The sequence below is a fragment of the Dromaius novaehollandiae genome, chromosome W (genome assembly GCF_036370855.1).
Source record: "Dromaius novaehollandiae isolate bDroNov1 chromosome W, bDroNov1.hap1, whole genome shotgun sequence".
Lineage (NCBI taxonomy): Eukaryota > Metazoa > Chordata > Aves > Casuariiformes > Dromaiidae > Dromaius > Dromaius novaehollandiae.
The window spans coordinates 42,763,999-42,781,166 of record NC_088130.1 but is presented as its reverse complement, the minus strand read 5'-3'; the positions used below and the strand labels follow the sequence as shown (position 1 = coordinate 42,781,166).

Genomic DNA, 17,168 nt, shown 5'->3' with positions numbered 1-17,168 from the left:
ATATTCTGCTGTCTTTTGGGGTGTTTCCGTTGGTATATGTTGCTCATTTTATATAAAACAGTAGAAAATACCTCTGAAACAAATGCACTTTACATAAGCAGTACGTTTCATTATGAGTCATTCTGCAATAACAAAAGCTATCAACATCCATTCTGTGAGAATTTAACATACTAAATAACTGTTTTTCATGCACACAACATTCCTGTTGAAATCCTTTAATTCTCAGTTGAGTGCGTATCTTTAAATTGGATTTGAAAGAAACTTTTCTAAAGGAACAGCATGACATATGTTGAAAGTAAGGACAATCCTTTGCACTGCTGCAATCTGACCCCAAACCGAGCAATAAAATTCATTCCACTTATTCAAGATGCTAGTCCTTACTCTACCCATCCCTTGTCTGTACACACATGCAGTAATTAACCCCCAACTCAAAATTACAGGCCACAGCTGAACATCAGGCTTTGCGTCTATAGAGTCAGATATTCTCTACAAGTCTCCTACTGAGAGCAGAACGCTCCATCACCAGTCTTGTTCCCACAACAGGGGGGCGCAGGCAGGGCTATCTGAACAAAAACAAGAACACCCCCCCGCGCCCCCGCCCAGTCACGGAGACACTCAGGTCTTACAGCCAACAGGAACCAATCTCTATAATCAACCTGATCCCTGCAGATCCCCCCTACTGTTAACAGCTATTCCATGGCTTTCTCCTGTTTTTAGAGCCAGAAACCTAATTTATTTAAGCAGACTTTCAGCTGAACATGAAGCAATTAATTTCCACTATAAATTTTATTAAGTTTACTTAGCAATCATATAAAAGCACGATGATGCATGTTGCCAAATTCAATTGCTATACTATACAAGCAATCTTTACTAGACATATGTCATTGTCTAAATGTAATTGACCAACTGTTAAATACTGAAAGGGAACACAAAATGTTCAAACCAGCTACGTGGATTTTGTCCAGAGAGCTACCACTGTTAGTTTTATGCTTTCACATCACAGAACCCTATAGCAGCAAATTATCTAAGTGGAAAAATAAATCTTTAAATAGCTTGTATGAGCGCACTTCTATAAAAGCTATATAAATTAGATTAAGAACACCGCAATATTTCGTTCCAAGCCTTGATTAATTTTCCTTTATTTTTAATTTACTCATATTTTTATTCAGAGTATTGGTAATACAAGTACTGAGAATGATTCCCCCCGCCCCCCCAATTTGGTCACATTCAGCAAGCATCAGCTGTTTCAAACAAAATTACAGTCCATTACCATTTCTTGGTAATAAAGCAAAAAAGGTACCAGCATCACCCACAAACATTAATTTCAATTCAGGTAAACCTCTTATGCCTACATATATCTGTAAATGGCCCCAAGCAGCATGAAGCATCTAAACTGAATTAACATTAACTTATCCAAAGACCATTTTCTTTCAGGCAAAATGAAAATCCTCCTTGTTTAAAAATTCTAAGCAGGCTCCAGAACTTATGAACCAGAAGAGTGCACTACTGAGTCAGGCAAAACAAATAAACTGAACATGAAGCTTCCATCTTTCATTAAAAACTGCAGTGCAACATCTATATATATTTAAACAACTTTATTAACATAGTCAAGCAGTGATTAACATTCACATCTATTATGTCACATCATACAAATGTAAATACAAAATTACTACAGTACAATATATATTCTCTGCATGATCCAAAATATTTGGTGGCCCCAAAAACTCTTTAAAATTCAGCAGCTTATCAAAAATTAAAACCATATTCTATTTAAAATGAAGTTCTGTTAGCACATAGGCAGACTTCAAGAAATATCACTCAATTTAGTACAGTTTGAGAGGTTGCAGGAGGATATGTTTGAAGGAAACATTCCAACATTGTGGCAGATACAGAAACATCAGATTTAAAGCTTTCAAGCAAAACTCATACAACCTAAGTTGTCAGCAGAAAGATCCAGTCATTTCTCATTTTAAGCTATTTTATATACTGCATCCAATTTAAAATTTTAGAAGTGTTCAGTAAGTCAGACAATGCACAACGAATCTACCTATTTCTTCCCATGAAAAAAAGATAGTATTACATTGGAGAATTCAACAGCCAAAAAAAACCTGGTTACACCAATCTTTTTTCCCCAATCACTGTCCCCACATAAATCACCCAGGCCCTCTCAGTTTTGTTGCCCACCCAAAGCAAATAGATACCTAAGGTGAAAGTAGCGCAATAGAACCAGCTTATAGGAAAATGGTACTATACTGTAAGCGCTGAACTGAGATGTGGATTTGGCTTAAGTAGTATACTGTAACACCACACAGGGATTCATCTTTTATAGAGTCATTTTAATTTCCCTCACATAAATACATTCAAGTGAGAAAGTATCCTCATTATTTTAGCAGAACATACTCTGTAAGGCAAGCAAAAAGAGTACCCACCTCAGAGTTTCCCATTTAAAACTACCTAAAACTGGCTTGCTCCAACAATTAAGTGCAAAGAGCAAGCATCAGTGGCAGACAAAAAAAAAGTTTCTATTGGAGAATACCTAGTAGACTGATGGATGCAAGTCATCCTGGAGAATGCATAGGTGAGTGAAATATACAGCTACTGATCAAGCTTTATTTACTCAAAATGAGGTTACTGGAAATACACAATATATAACAAGTACGTATGCAAACTATATCAGTGTCTATCTGAGATAACTGCAAGATGTTTTGTAATTTACAGCAGTCATTTCACTGTAGAGCCTAACCTTTATCTAAGATAAAAGGTTACTCTTTAGACCCTACACAGAAGCTTTATGCATCTATCACCCTCATGAAAGAAACAGTATTGAAGCAATTAGTGTTAAGTTGCAACTTCTTTCCTTGATAAAATCTGAAACAAAAGATTTTCAAAACAACATTGCATTTAAAGCATTTCTTTTTAAAGTATTTCAGTTGTTTTTTGAATATGGATGCATTCTCCTCAAGGGAAGAACGATTTTGCACCTGTATCCATTAATACATTCAATATGAATAAAATAGGTGAAGCAAAAGTCATTATTGTCCCACAGTAGAAGGTTAATTTAGAGTAAGTTTTAAGACAGAGGAGCTGCCTAATATGAAATACATAAACTGATATAATTAAGACACATTTTTATAAGCATGTATTCTGAACAAAAAGGGTACAAGAGTATTCACCTGAGATAAAGCTAGTATTTGAATATTTTTTTTAAAATCTAAGTAGCAATGAGTTTCGCTTGAGGAAAGCCACTTAAAGTTCTAAAATATACATTTTACTATTATACAATATATGCAGTTTAAGTAGTTAAGATTGATGCTAACATAAAAGTCCTAACCAAAAAGAAAGAAAAAAAAAATCACAGTGAGTATCAATATTGTTAGTTACAAAATTTATGCTACTTGGTAACTTCTAAAAATCATAATGGTTATAAATTTTAAACCCATTCTTCTAAAAGTGATCTCTTGAGTACAACCTTTAAGTAGCAATAAACTAAAGCGTAAGAATTAGCTTATTACAATTTTAATATATACACATTCACTGATTTAGAAAATAATCAAGCTTTGGAAAAAGCTTACAAAATTTATTATTTTTGCTTGCACTGGTTAAAATAATGAACTATTCTAACTTTTTTTCCCCTAAATGAAAAGAGCTGTTTCCTGAATGTGTAATGAAAGAAACTGTAGTATTGAATGTCACTTAAGACTAATTTAACTGCAATTTAGAACTGCCAAAAAGATGCATTTATAAGGATTTTACATACACTTTCTGTTACCAACTTAGGTTGATCAGCAGCTTTTGTTCACTCTCAGAATCCTTCAAAAAGGGAAACTCAAAACAGGAAAAAAGGCATATATAAAAAACAGTAAACACTGACCTCCTGAGGTTCCTACAACAAAAATATTCAAGTAGAAAATCTACACCATTACTTAGCAGCGGCTATTTCTGTAGTTTAGCACACTAACAGCACTTTATTCAGTGTGTAAGGAGCAAATGAAGTAAGCCGTGCTTTTAGCATGCCAAGAGGCAGAAACACTGGAATGTAACAAAGACAAACTCACAATTCTACCAGTATAAACATTCAGTCAACATTCAAGAACTGTCAAGACTACACCACAAGAATTAAGATGCTTTTTATATATCCCATGATGCAATAATTTGAATCACAACTGTTAATGCTGATTCAGAACTTTTCTTACCTCATGTTATATCCTAAATGGCTTCTGCAAATCTCTGCACTATTTTATGCATTAAGAATATGGTTTATTAGCTTTAAAATATACCATGAAAGAACTTATTGATATAAAAGACTGTTCTGTCAGTTCTGTTTATTTCTGCCTTAATCACTTTCCTTACTGTTATACCAGATCAGTTCACAAATACCTATTAAAAATATGTATGTACAAAAGTGGCATCGTAAGCTAATCTAAGATGAGGTGGAGTAGTTTTTATTCTTTTTGGCTAAAGGGACTTTCTGAAACTTTAAAGAGCTTAACTAAACTCAGATTCTAGCTGTAATGCTACAGTATTGTTTAGGTAGGTTTTCCGTTTTATGAATGTTTAATGTCACTTCCTTCTGCAACTCTTCCCTAATGCTTAAAGAAACTCAAAATTAAAATAAGTTCAGGTTTACGATAATATCCTACCTTGCTAAATTTTAAAGTTTTTTTTTCTTTCAGAATTTGGGTTTAAAGTGGTTTTAGTGACTAAAATGATTACTTACTTCAGAATCATTAGTTAAGATGGAATTTTATATTTGCTACCAAAGCAATATAATTTGAGAGTAAGTTATCTCATGCAATTTTGACCAAATTGAATAAATACTAGGTACTACCATTACTGAATGTACTTCATACAGTACATGTCCAAACTATTTTTAGGCATAGTCATTCAAATATGCAAAGCTAAAAAAAAAAAAGGTGGTGGTGGTGGGAGAAACAGGTAAAACATGTGCATGCTATCATGCATAAAAAAACCCCAAAACTCTTTAAACAGCATTTATAAATTCACACTCACGCAGTTCAAACTTCAGTGCAATGGCTAAATCATTCAACACTCAAAGAAGAGAACCATGCAAAGAAGAGTAAGTTCTTAAAACAAAACAATAAAATAAAATAAAAACAAACAAAAAACTGTTATCCAGTATCCATTCTGCAATGCAAAGGTGAGAAACTAAAACTATAAAAAGGCGGTTATGGCTTAATTTTGTTTTGCAGATTAATTATGCAGCACTTGAAAAATGGAAAGGTGTGGCTTCACCTCTGACCAGCAGAGTTAAAAATCTCTCCATTTTCCTTTATCATCATGGGATACTCTTTAGGCAATCTAAATTAATAAAGACTTGCCACTTTTAGATGGACACAAGATCAAGTGTACCAGTTAGGATTTCACATTCACAGTACATAAGAAAATACACATGGAAGGAAAAGTAAAGGGTTAACTTAACAAGGATTTATTCACAGGAATACATGTAAGTAGAGAAAAAAAACACAACAGAAAGCTAAACAAATGAAATGAAGAGGATCCAAACCAACTTTCACTCCGTAGCTTTAAACTTGCACCCTTGTGCATTTAACTACATCACAAAGGGCCACCAACATGCGCCGATACAGTGTAGATACCCTGCATTACATCCATTAACTTAAACATCTCTTTGAGATCATGCTTTGAACAAAAAGAAAGCATAGAAGGTAATATGTTGAGTGGGAATAAACACAAATATAGCAATCATGTCATCAACTTCTACAATTGTCTTACGTGCCAACTAACATTTATGCAGCCTTTAACGGGTCTTACCATGTAACTCATTTTTAGAGGTTCTGATAAAATCACTAGTATATAACCATGCAGAAAGCACATCACACTGACAGCACAGAGGCAAGTATTTTGCACAGCTATATCAGCTTTCCACATTGTGCAGGTTACACACAATACAATATCAATCTTATTCTTAACAGATCCTAAAAAGGTATTTCAAGGCCTAATTGTAAACTACAGTACTTTATATCTATATCCTTAATAAAAATAAAATCCACAGAATCTTAGAAAAGGAAATTTAAATGCAGGGCTATATTGAATTGGTAAACTGCAACACAAAACTGGCGCAACATAGGTAAATGTATACCAATTTCACTCTATGTGATGCAAGCATGCTACTTCCCCACTAATTTAATTTACTTCTGATCACTATGAGCCAGAATGCATGCCTGAACCTTAAACTGCACGTTAAGAATAATGCCTTACTCTAGAAATTAAATCTAATGAAGTACAATAATCAAATCATATCCACTACTTCAAATTTTTTAAATGTAAAAATTAAGATGTCAATCTTTCCTTTGAAGTGTCCCTCCCCTTACCCCAAAAATGAAAGGAGTGACTCATTTGGCAGCTTGCAGGTTTCTTCATTTTGTCAAAGGTAACCTTTATTAATTTACGATGGGGTTTCTGTATTGTACACTGCAAGTGCCTGCTCCTAATACAGACACAAGCTGCATTTTAACTGTACTAACTTCATTTGTGTAGTTCTTCATTAACATGCAAATACCTAGGAATCCCATCAAGCAGGATGAAATAATGTAGAAAACCCTTACTTAAAAAAAATAAAAGAAAAAAAGAAAGCCTTTTACTGTTTGTGACCCCCATTCTTAGGTTTCCTTTATTGTGCGCAAAGTAGTTTTCCTCTTTACGTATCCCTATGGTTCAATTATATGGTTCTTATTTTGGTACAATTCCCCACAATATTCCAGAATGTGCTGTTTTGTGAACAGATTTTTTTTTTTTTTTTTTTTTTGCTTCTTCACATCCAGTGCAGAGTTGTAATAGGAGACAGATTTCCACCCACAAAGGCTCCAGATGTTAAAACATTTCCCAACATCGACTTAATACAGTGACGGCAACACCTCCCTCCCGCCCCTCCCAGTAGGGTTGGGATTGTACTGTATTCCCTACTGGTTTACCCTTCCCCCCAGTAAAGGGTAACATTTTCCCTGGGTGCAGAGGCTCCCTCATAGTCTCCCAGACTGAAGGACCTGTAAAATGAAGAGATAAAGGTATAGTTAAATCTTACTTCGAAACTCAGCCAACAGAACTGTGCATAGAAACCACCACCACCGAGCTCTTTGCTTAAGTAACAGAGGTCAATCTTCAAGTTAAAAATAAATTTGTGCCCAGATTTGTCCTTTTAAAGTTGTTTAGAAAAGATCACATTTATACAAAGTAAAATTATTATTCATGAGAAAACAATGCATGCTTTAAAGCTACACTAACAGTTCCACTGTTGTGGCTAGGCTTAGATTTACGACAAAAGCAGTTCTGTATATTTTAGTAAGTCCTCTATACTCTAACCCTGTTTGTCCAAAATTGTGAGATGGTTAAGACATCAAGAACAGATTATTATATGTATGCTTTCCTGACCCAATAATTTCACTTCCAGGCTGATTAAACAAGATAGTGATAGTGACTCCTCAGTACGAACTGGACAGGGATGAGGTTCCTCCTCATTAGGAGTAAAAAGAAACATCCCCCAAAACCCCTTATGTCAGAACTAAAACACCCTCATTCATAAATACATAAATGTTTGAAGTAAGTTTATTTTGATATTCGTTGTTCAGATCAAACATATAATTCAGACAGGGTATTTTATGTCACTGACTCTGTATATAATCTTAGGCTGACTTGTAAATAATTGTCCATTCAACAATAAACCAGAATTGCATGATTCAATCCCATAATTTCAATACAAAAAGTCTAGAGCAAATATCAAATTAATAAAGACAAATGAATAAACTTAATCCACCCTTATTTTTAGTATTATCACTATAAAAGATTATTTAGTATAATAATCTTTCTTAGCATCACACTACTTTATATGTGGGAACTTCTTTGTGCAGTGTGTAGGGACAGCATAAAAAAGCAAGAAGGTATGATGTATTATTCCAGAATGCACATCTACCATTCTTCGCTGAAGCTGTCATTCTCCATGACAACTGTAGAAGTTCCAAACTGGTGTATAAAGTGGGCCATTGCAATAATAAACTCATCAACCTCCCCAAAGCATCAGGCTCTACAGTCAGTAAAACTGAGGATTAGCAAAATATCCTTTATTCAGCGCAGACATCACCTCGTATGTGCCGAGGACTTCTCATAGCCAGAGTCTTAACAAACTTGCTTTCCCTATCCCAGGGAAGCATTCTGACATAGACCACCATCTACCATTTGTAAGACACAGAGTGAGCATGTCTTTCAAAGCCCCGTGTCTTCAACATGATGGTTTGAGGATCATATTCATCACTTTGCTCATTAAGCTCAAATAGGCACTTTGTTACAGCTATACTTCCAACTGTATCTTGATACACTACTGTGCATATAGTTCTCTCCCCCACGCTCTCAAAATTAAAAAAAACAAACAAAACAAACCAAAACAACCCTCCCCACACACACAGCCGGACAACTGCTATTGCTACAGCTACCACCATTCCAGTATGCTATCATCCCCCCCTTTTTTTTTTTCTTATAGGAAGGAAAGATATCTGATCCAGTGTATCCGAAAAAAATTTAACCTAGTCAATAATTTGATTAATCATGTTTCATATAATGCAAATAGAGAGGGAGCCTGTTTTACAACTCTGTTTAGTAAAGGTGTTTTGTGTGCTTACCTCTAATTATGGGACTGCAGCTACAGTGCATGAGGTTAAACTCCATAATAAGCTGCAAGGCGCTCTTTTAAGGGAAGAGGAAACTGGTCAGAGAAACGCCTCCAGTTTTCATCCCCAACTTGATTTTTAAATCCATGAAGAATCTATAAATGAGGTAGTGGGGAAGGAAGTCAAGACAATCATTAATTGCTGGATTGTACATCTGTCCATTTAAGTTCTCAAATTTAATATTTAAACAGCACTAAGAAACAAAGGGAATTTAGTAAAGTCTTACTTAAAAGCATGATAGCCTCTAGAATATAGCTACCCAAACAAATTAACAGAAAAACAATTATTTGTATTGGATATGGTCACTTACAGTCTAGAGTTAGGCTATTTAGGAATGCTAAACATTTTGTCAACTGACACAGTTTATATGTTAAGATTATTCAGGAAGGAATTCAGGTCAGGATGGAAAGTAAGGCAGAACTATAGCCAGTATTTGCTAGAAATTGGCAGGCATTCCTACTGTCACAAATACAAAAGCATCCTATGGATAGCTATGTTTTTTCCCATGGAGCATGTACTCAAAAAGGAAGTCAAAAGTCTTCTATACACTGACAGAACAGGGACCCACAGCAGTCAAAAGCCAGTGTTAAAAACAACAAAAAAACCCCTACAAGTTTCAGTCTGAACCCTCCAATGTAACAAATTACCTAAAGTACCAAAGTTAAAGGATACTATCAAAAACGTATTTTTTGCTCTGAAAAAGCTGTTTAGAAGGCAAATATAAGAAAGAACAAGAGCAGATTACATGGCTGCTCTTCATAGAAAATAACACACAGAGGCCTAAGTTATGTTTTTTCTTTTTTAAATGCAAGGATACTGAATTGAGGAAGAGCCTGTCACAAAAACATCCTCAAAGAGGATGAGGTAATGTCAAAGTTAAAGCTTATGGTATCCAGTTCACCCTCAACACAATGTTCTTGAGCACAACTGCTTTTAAAGAGGAAATAATGACATGACAGGGTCACCTGTTGTTAACCACAGGCAGACCCACCTCTCCCCCAAGCAAAAGAGTCAGATTAGCCAGCTACTTAGAAACTAACAAAACCCAAGAACGCTCAGGTACCACAAAAAGCAACATACTATTTTAATAGTCTTTCAGGACAGTTTTAATAGGTGAGCTTCAGTTTGCTCATATAAGATACTTTGCTTTTATAAAAGGTTATAATAAAATTAAAATGCGTGTCAGATCTTAACACTGGCAGCAGAAGGCTTTTCTCTCTCTCAGCTTTAATGCTCCCAAATAAAAGAAACATTGGACCATCCACTAGCAAGAGAAAGATTTCAAGGTCTCCAAAAAAGTTTTTTTTTTTTCCATTGTACCTAAAACACATATTACTGTTGGAAGGGCTTGAAAAAATACGTAACTGGAATAAAGTAATCATGTATTCAGATGGCATCAACACCCACTCAAGTGACTAAGTCACATGCCATCACTTGAAGAAAGGTCCAGCTCCTTTCTTGCATAGCAAAACAAAAACTAAGCAAAAAGGAATATACTGTCAAAAGCAAATACATCCTTTTATGCCAGGTGACCAAAGCCCATGGTGCTTAGTTTGAATGTATTAGATCCTACATGACCATCTTGGAAAGAATGTCAATGACTACTTGCTTCAGTAAGTTAAGCTCCTTTTCTCCTATGTTGAAGGATCAATACAGAAACATGTACTGAAACTGCTTGGTGCAACCAACATAGAGAATGCCCTGGAGTTTAAGACTGCAAGTATTGTTTTCTTCTACTGATACTTGAACGCTCAGAGTTGTGCATTTCCCAAATGAATGATTTTTCTTAGAAGCATCTCAGGTAACTGTCTAAAACGGTGAGATTTTTGTTTTTGCTCCTCAGCATGGCATTCAAAATTCCTAGCTTCTATTCTGATCTTCACATTCAGTATCGTTTGAATCATTTGAAAATGCAATACTGACCCATGATCCCAGGAAGTAATTAGAAACATACTCTGTTTTAGCTAAGAGGACTATCATTAAATTTTGACATACATACCTCAAAAACATTCCACTTTACACACAAGGGGAGTCACACTACTGAACAGTAGTAGCATCTGTCTATGAAACTGAGAAAATTGGCCTTTTTTTTTTAAAAAAAAAAAACACCTCAAGACTAACACAAAGACACAATATATCAGTTTCTGGATGGGTTGCTTCTGCTTCTTTGCTTTTTACACAAGGCAAATTCATCTTTTGCCTAAATTCTATTGACAGTTTGTCTAGAAACTTATTCTTGGCCTTGGTGTCCTTTTTTTTAAGCCTTGCTCTATTCAGTACTCATCTGAGAAGGATTCTGCAGAGGATTAAGCAATCCCAAAAGCTTATTTTTCAGCAGAAGCAAAATAACTAGATGAGGACAGTACTAAATATTTTTCAGTTGCAACTCTAGTTATTTTCCCCAAATAGTTATTTTTGTGGCAAAACAAACAAACAAACAAACAAAACCCAAACATGAACACGCACACCTAAAACACACCTACAACCAGACAGACCTCATTTTCTAAAAAAAAATTCATTTAAAAGTGTCTTATATGTAGTATAAAAAAATGCAGTTCTTTCAAATGCAGTCAAAAAGTAGTAGGCTGGACATTATGAAAAGTTTCTTGAGAGGGCAATTACCCTTTCAAATAAGATCCCATGCTTTCCAGTATTGTTAAAAAGAAAAGTTTGGAATAACCTCAGTGCATATAACAAAATAAAAAAACACTTTAGATTTTTATGTTGTTTTATCTGAAAGTTCAAGACTCTGCAAAGAAGCCACTATAAACACAAATACAGTAAATGGTAACAGTGGAAAGCAAGAAAGAAACAGAAGATCCAGAAGAGCCACAGTTACAATACACTCTTATACTAGAAACATTACCTTACAGAACATGTCCCGAAGATCATCTTTTGGGCTAATCCACGATGCAACAGCATCACAAAAAAAAATAAAGTCCTATAAGATTAAACAATCATATGGGTTAGAAACCTCAATTTATAGTTCTGAATGCAATGCTTGATGTTCTTTGTATGAACTACACAGGGTCTTTGACTGCAATTCACAACTACTTTTGTTTTATTTACTTTCTAGCCAGCTCAGGTAACAATGATAAATTATTGTATGCATAGGTGTAAGAAACAGTGTTTTAAGTTTTTGATTAAATAAAACAACAAGTTACAAAAAATTTCTCCTCTCCCAGGACACACTTGTCTAATTCTTAGTACACTGACCAAGTTCAAGAACCAATCATCTTATAACAAGCAACAAACTCAAAACTACATTAGCAACTCTTTCTCACATATTTCCAGTTAGAAAAAAAACTACTGCATTTCTTCAATGAGAGCCAGAAGTTTCTGGGACATGCAATGTTTAACATTCAGGTTCACAAGGCACCCCCAAATCCTTCACTCAGTTCATTGGCTGTCATGCATTACCTCCTACTACACTGTTAAAACAAGTCTTTAATTATTAAGTTGACAATATATATTTCTGGATAGGAACTGAGGATAACTACAGGGAAGGAGAGATGGGATAATGAAAAAGCCCTTAAGTTCCTCCTCCCCCTTAAGTTGTGAGAAAGAACAAGTGGACAGCAGAAGAGGGCAATGTTAAGTACAGAATTAGGCATTAGTAAAATGAACTGAAAAATTTCAAAACAAGATAAGGGCTCAACTCATGCGTTTCAAGGAGAAAGATTCCAAGCAGGGGAAGGAAGGAAGACCTGTGTGTTTAAGACAATCAGCAACTTGCATCATATTCTCTGTAGGAAATCCTCATGATTTCCAAGAGGAAATCCACCTTCTTTTTTCTCTTAAAACATACTACATTGGTATAGCTTTACTTTGGAGTTGTGGAGACTAAGGAGCAAGTCATATTCTATTCCAGACATGCAATATTTATTTCAGAGAGATGCATCTTCCAAGGTCCAGTCTTCCCTATTCAAACTTTAAGAATTAAATTATTTTGTTCTGTTTCTTTTTTAAAAAAGCCCAGATTGTATCTGAAAAGTAGCATTTCATACATGAAATTTTGCCTAATATTTTCCTTACAGTTCAACACAAAAAATAAAAAAGGAACTAACAGAAATCTTAAAAAAAGTTATTTTAATCAAAGCTCATTACTTACACAATTTGAATGTAAGACTACTTCTCTTCTACTCTTTTCCCTTCCATAGATGATAATTACTGAAATAGAAATCCTGAGGTATCGCTATATGTATCACTAGCAATATAAACACTCCGGTCTCCTCGACCTCAAAAATAAAACTACATCACGTATTGCAGGGCATCAAGAGCAAGGTGGATTTTTTAATACTCCATTTACAGCTTTCACTAAATTTCACATGAGCAAAGAAAAAAAAATTAAGATCTATTCAAGTATCTTACTTGGACTACTCCGCTGGGGTTGACCGTTATCATGGTACATATCCCCCGGAAGGCTGAATCCTTTTCCTCATTGTCCCTTATGTTTCGCAGAGAAGTGCACCTAGTAAGTTGGAGAGCAGAGCTATTAACTGAGTGATAAAGTAATAGAATCAGCTAAGTCAGAACTAGATAACAGTATTTGATGGAATAAGTCACACCGATAAGATGATATGAAATGCTATTCTGAATGCTTAGAAGATAGAAGAATACTGTCGTGTACTGTGTTTACTATTATTATTTACATTAGGCATGATCTGCAGAATCTTGTTCTCCTGTTGTACTACATAGTTACAAAGTGTGACCTGCATTCCATTAAATACAAAAGAAACATGTATCTGAAATATTTATAGAAATTATCATTATTAGAAGCAGAACATATACTACTACCACAATATGAATTATGTCAGATACCACTTACAGAACAGTTATTTAACTTTTACAGCAGCAAGCAAACTATTTTATACATAACAAGTCTATAAACATATATACCTTACAGCAATTCAAGCCTCAGACTGAATTTTAAGTAAAGTAATGCACGGTTTAACTTTTACAGTATTTGCATGCATTGTATTATCATTCTGGTGGATTTTAAAATGCTCTTTCATAGTCAAGCTTTTTAACACAGCAAGCATGTGACAATCTTATCCCATGCATAAATTAGTCGTTAGCCACAACATAAAGAATACATGACGGTGCTACTAAAAACTCACAAACCTGATAGGACAAGATTAGTCACATGGTTGGCAATGATTAAGGATTGAGATTTTGTAACCAACTGAAAATATATCTAAAAGTGAGATAGAGAGAAGAAAGAAAGAGAGTGAAGAAAAATGAATTAAAAAAAAAAAGATTGAATAATACACACCAGGGTCTTATAAACTGCTGTAGCATGGGGGCCACCTCTTGAGGACAAACGTAACCAAGACGACCAATTGTTATTGCTAAGGTAACGCAATCACGGTTATACACCACCAAACGCCAACCAAGACATGAGCAAATGAGGGGGAAGGAGAAAAAATAAAGAAAAAACAACAAATAACTCAGAAACAGAAACCAACAGAATCTGTGTATGATAATAAACATAAGATTTCACCAGTGCTGTTTATTACCACCCCCTAAATAAGAGGCAGCAACATATATGGTATACTCTCCAGGGTAAAAAGAAAAATTAAAGAAGTAAATGAGAGAACACCAAAAACACAATTTCAAATCCAAAGGCTTTTTGATACAAGTAGTCATTCTGCCCTCTTTACAGTTAGCTCTTACATTAAATTTATCTACCATACACTTCTAAGTTTTTATTGAAACATACTGTTCTGGATACTCCTGATAAAAAGGAATTAAACATTTTCAGTCATAATATTATAGATCATAATTTTTTTAAAAAAAATTTGGATTTCAAGATTTCAGTTGGTTTACTATTATCAATACAACTATATTTAGAAACATGTTTACACTGAATACACTGTGGTCTACCTAAAAATACCAAATAAATGATGCCCTTCTCAGTAAGCACTAAATACTTATTTTCTTCACAATCTTGCAGTTTTTATTTTAAAGTGGTTGCTAACTCACAACAACTAATTGCGTAAAATAAATTTGTTATTCCCAATATTTCTATTGTTCACAAAAGGCTCCTTCATAGAAGTCACAGAAGAATCAGACTTCTGATACAAAGGCATTTAGACACATGAATAGCAAAACTGCTTCTCCGTATGATTATAGTTTGGGCCTTTGTTCCGAGGGACAGACAGAAGGAAATACCATCATACAAATGTGTTTTAATGGTGTTTGCTCAACTCACAAAAGATTAATCTTTAGAAAAAGGAGAGGGTGGGGAATAATGTATCAGGATTACTTGAAGCAAAATACATGAATACTACTAAAATCCAGCAGATTTATATGAAGCAGAGAAAGGAAACCTATGTTCAAGGGACATACTATGCAACACTCTAATTAAACAGGCATTTGTGAACAGTTTCATGAAACATGCAATAAAGCAGATGATGCTTTTTCCGAAAAAAGTTTGGTGTAGGATATACTAGCAGCTTGAAGCATACTCATTCCATGAAAGCTACAGCACACTGGTATTGTACTATTTTTTCTCTGATACTACTCATTTCAGTATTCAGCATCTAAAGTTTTCAGCAGATCTAACTTGTGAAACTGTCTTTTCTGTGAGATTGCTCTTAAGTATGTAATTCAAGCATTATGTTAATAATAAACAAGTTATTTGCAATTGAAGTACTATTTCTAAAAGAAGATACACTTGTAGGATTCATCCCTAAGTCCTCACGGCTACAGTCTGTAAAAGGAGGCATAATTGCTGTCAAAGCTGAAATTTTTGGCATGTACTCATTTTCTATGCAATTTTAGCTAACGTCATCTCATGTTTCCATAAAGAGAAGTGGCTTAATAGCTCATTACATAGCAGGCTAAAGTAGAAAACAGTAATATTCTAGCACATACCAGTGGCATGCAGCACAATATCCCACAACAAACTTATTATAAGTACACAACACAACATTTATTTGCAGTTATGCATCCACATTTAAAGTAACTATTAAGAGAATAAACAAAAAGTCAGTATTTGGATGCTTCCAAAAATTCTCTAATAGTGATGGAAGCAAGCATTTAAGTACTGGATGCCTATCAGTTATAGGTACTACACATCCATCAGTGGGGGGGAAAAACAAGGAGGGGGTGTAAATAAAAAAATATATATATATATATTTTATATTCCTATACTAGTCCATAGTCTAGTTCATAATGAGTAGGTATTTACTCCAAAATTATCTTTTTAAAAAGCAATACCTATAATATGCCAAACAACTAGCTAATTTTTCTTAAAGTTCACCTTCCATACTAGACTGGAGAAGTAGGGGAAAGAAGAGAAGGGGATAGGGAAACTGGAGCTTTTAAGTTCACAAAATACTGGAGGAAAATATGCACTGAAAATCCCTCTCCAATTTACCTCATGCTTAGCTCATAAAAATGCATCTGTAGCACTGAACTTGTATCATTTTTAATCATGTCAGGTTATAATGACTAAACTATTGTTTTCTCACATGATAATTAGTTATCAAATAGAAAAAAATTGGAAAGATTCTCTATTAATAAAATAGTAAAACAAAAACATATCAAATCATTAATAGAGTTTTCCTGTAGTATGGAAGGTGCTCTTCATACCAGAACATGCCCTCTAAAAATGCAAAAGAAACAAGCCTCAGAAATTTGGATTTAATAAGGCACTTATGAACTGCTCCCAATTTGAAAGTCAAAGTTGTTGGCCAGAACACAAACACACGTGCCATTGTTAGCCTTGTTTTTAGAAATTTGTAATCAAATGATCAGGTAATAGATATTGCACATAATTTTAGTTACATTGTGGTAATATTGCCATCACAGATCTAGATTTTATGCATGATATTATGAAATAATCTTTTAAACTAGTCTTTTTTGTAAATTAAAAGTTCATTTTTTGTTTTTATATGCTGATTACATTTGCTTCAAACTTTAGACATATATATACAGTACACATTATATGTAAGTACATGCATATATTAAAATCAGTGAAAAGGCCACTAAGTCTTAAAAGTGTTACTGCATACATTTGTCATATCAAATAAACAAAGTTGTAAGAAAATATTTAAACTTTAGATAATGATAAATATAATAAATGTTACAAGATGAGAAAGCAACAATTTTAAGAATCTAGATATATGATAGATGCTTTGCTGCAAAACTGAGACTTGTAAGACCTTCTGCAAAACAGATTACTTTTGTTTAGAAAAGCCGGATACATAGCAGTGAAACCAGTTCTGGTGCATTTTGTCTATGTATTTTTTTAAGCCAAAACAAACAAAAAACCTAATTCCCTTCACCATGAATGGTTCAGTTTTTGGGTACCTGTGTTCTCTAACAACGTCTTTGGCGTGTTGGGTCTGTTAATTATTTCTACAAGCTGGTGCAACACCATTGGAATATAAGGCTGCATCTCTATACCTAAAATAGCCAAAAATAAAGATTCAGAAGAAAATGACCTTTAGTATACATAATCTC

At 34.3% G+C, this 17,168-nt stretch overlaps 1 protein-coding gene across 2 annotated transcripts in view; it reads right to left on the bottom strand.

Moving 5' to 3' along the window:
- Positions 1 to 1,580: 1,580 nt before the first annotated feature.
- LOC112988736 (transportin-1) overlaps positions 1,581 to 17,168 on the bottom strand; it is an 80,295-nt gene continuing 64,707 nt past the window's right edge. For both annotated transcript variants that reach the window (XM_064500123.1, XM_064500122.1), the window contains 6 exons: positions 17,016 to 17,111; positions 13,972 to 14,047; positions 13,068 to 13,167; positions 11,563 to 11,637; positions 8,649 to 8,791; positions 1,581 to 7,022 (listed from right to left, as the gene is read on the bottom strand). In XM_064500123.1, coding sequence (XP_064356193.1) covers positions 8,684 to 8,791; positions 11,563 to 11,637; positions 13,068 to 13,167; positions 13,972 to 14,047; positions 17,016 to 17,111 — 455 coding nt within the window. In that variant the 3' untranslated portion in view covers positions 1,581 to 7,022; positions 8,649 to 8,683. The remainder of the gene's footprint in view (positions 7,023 to 8,648; positions 8,792 to 11,562; positions 11,638 to 13,067; positions 13,168 to 13,971; positions 14,048 to 17,015; positions 17,112 to 17,168) is intronic.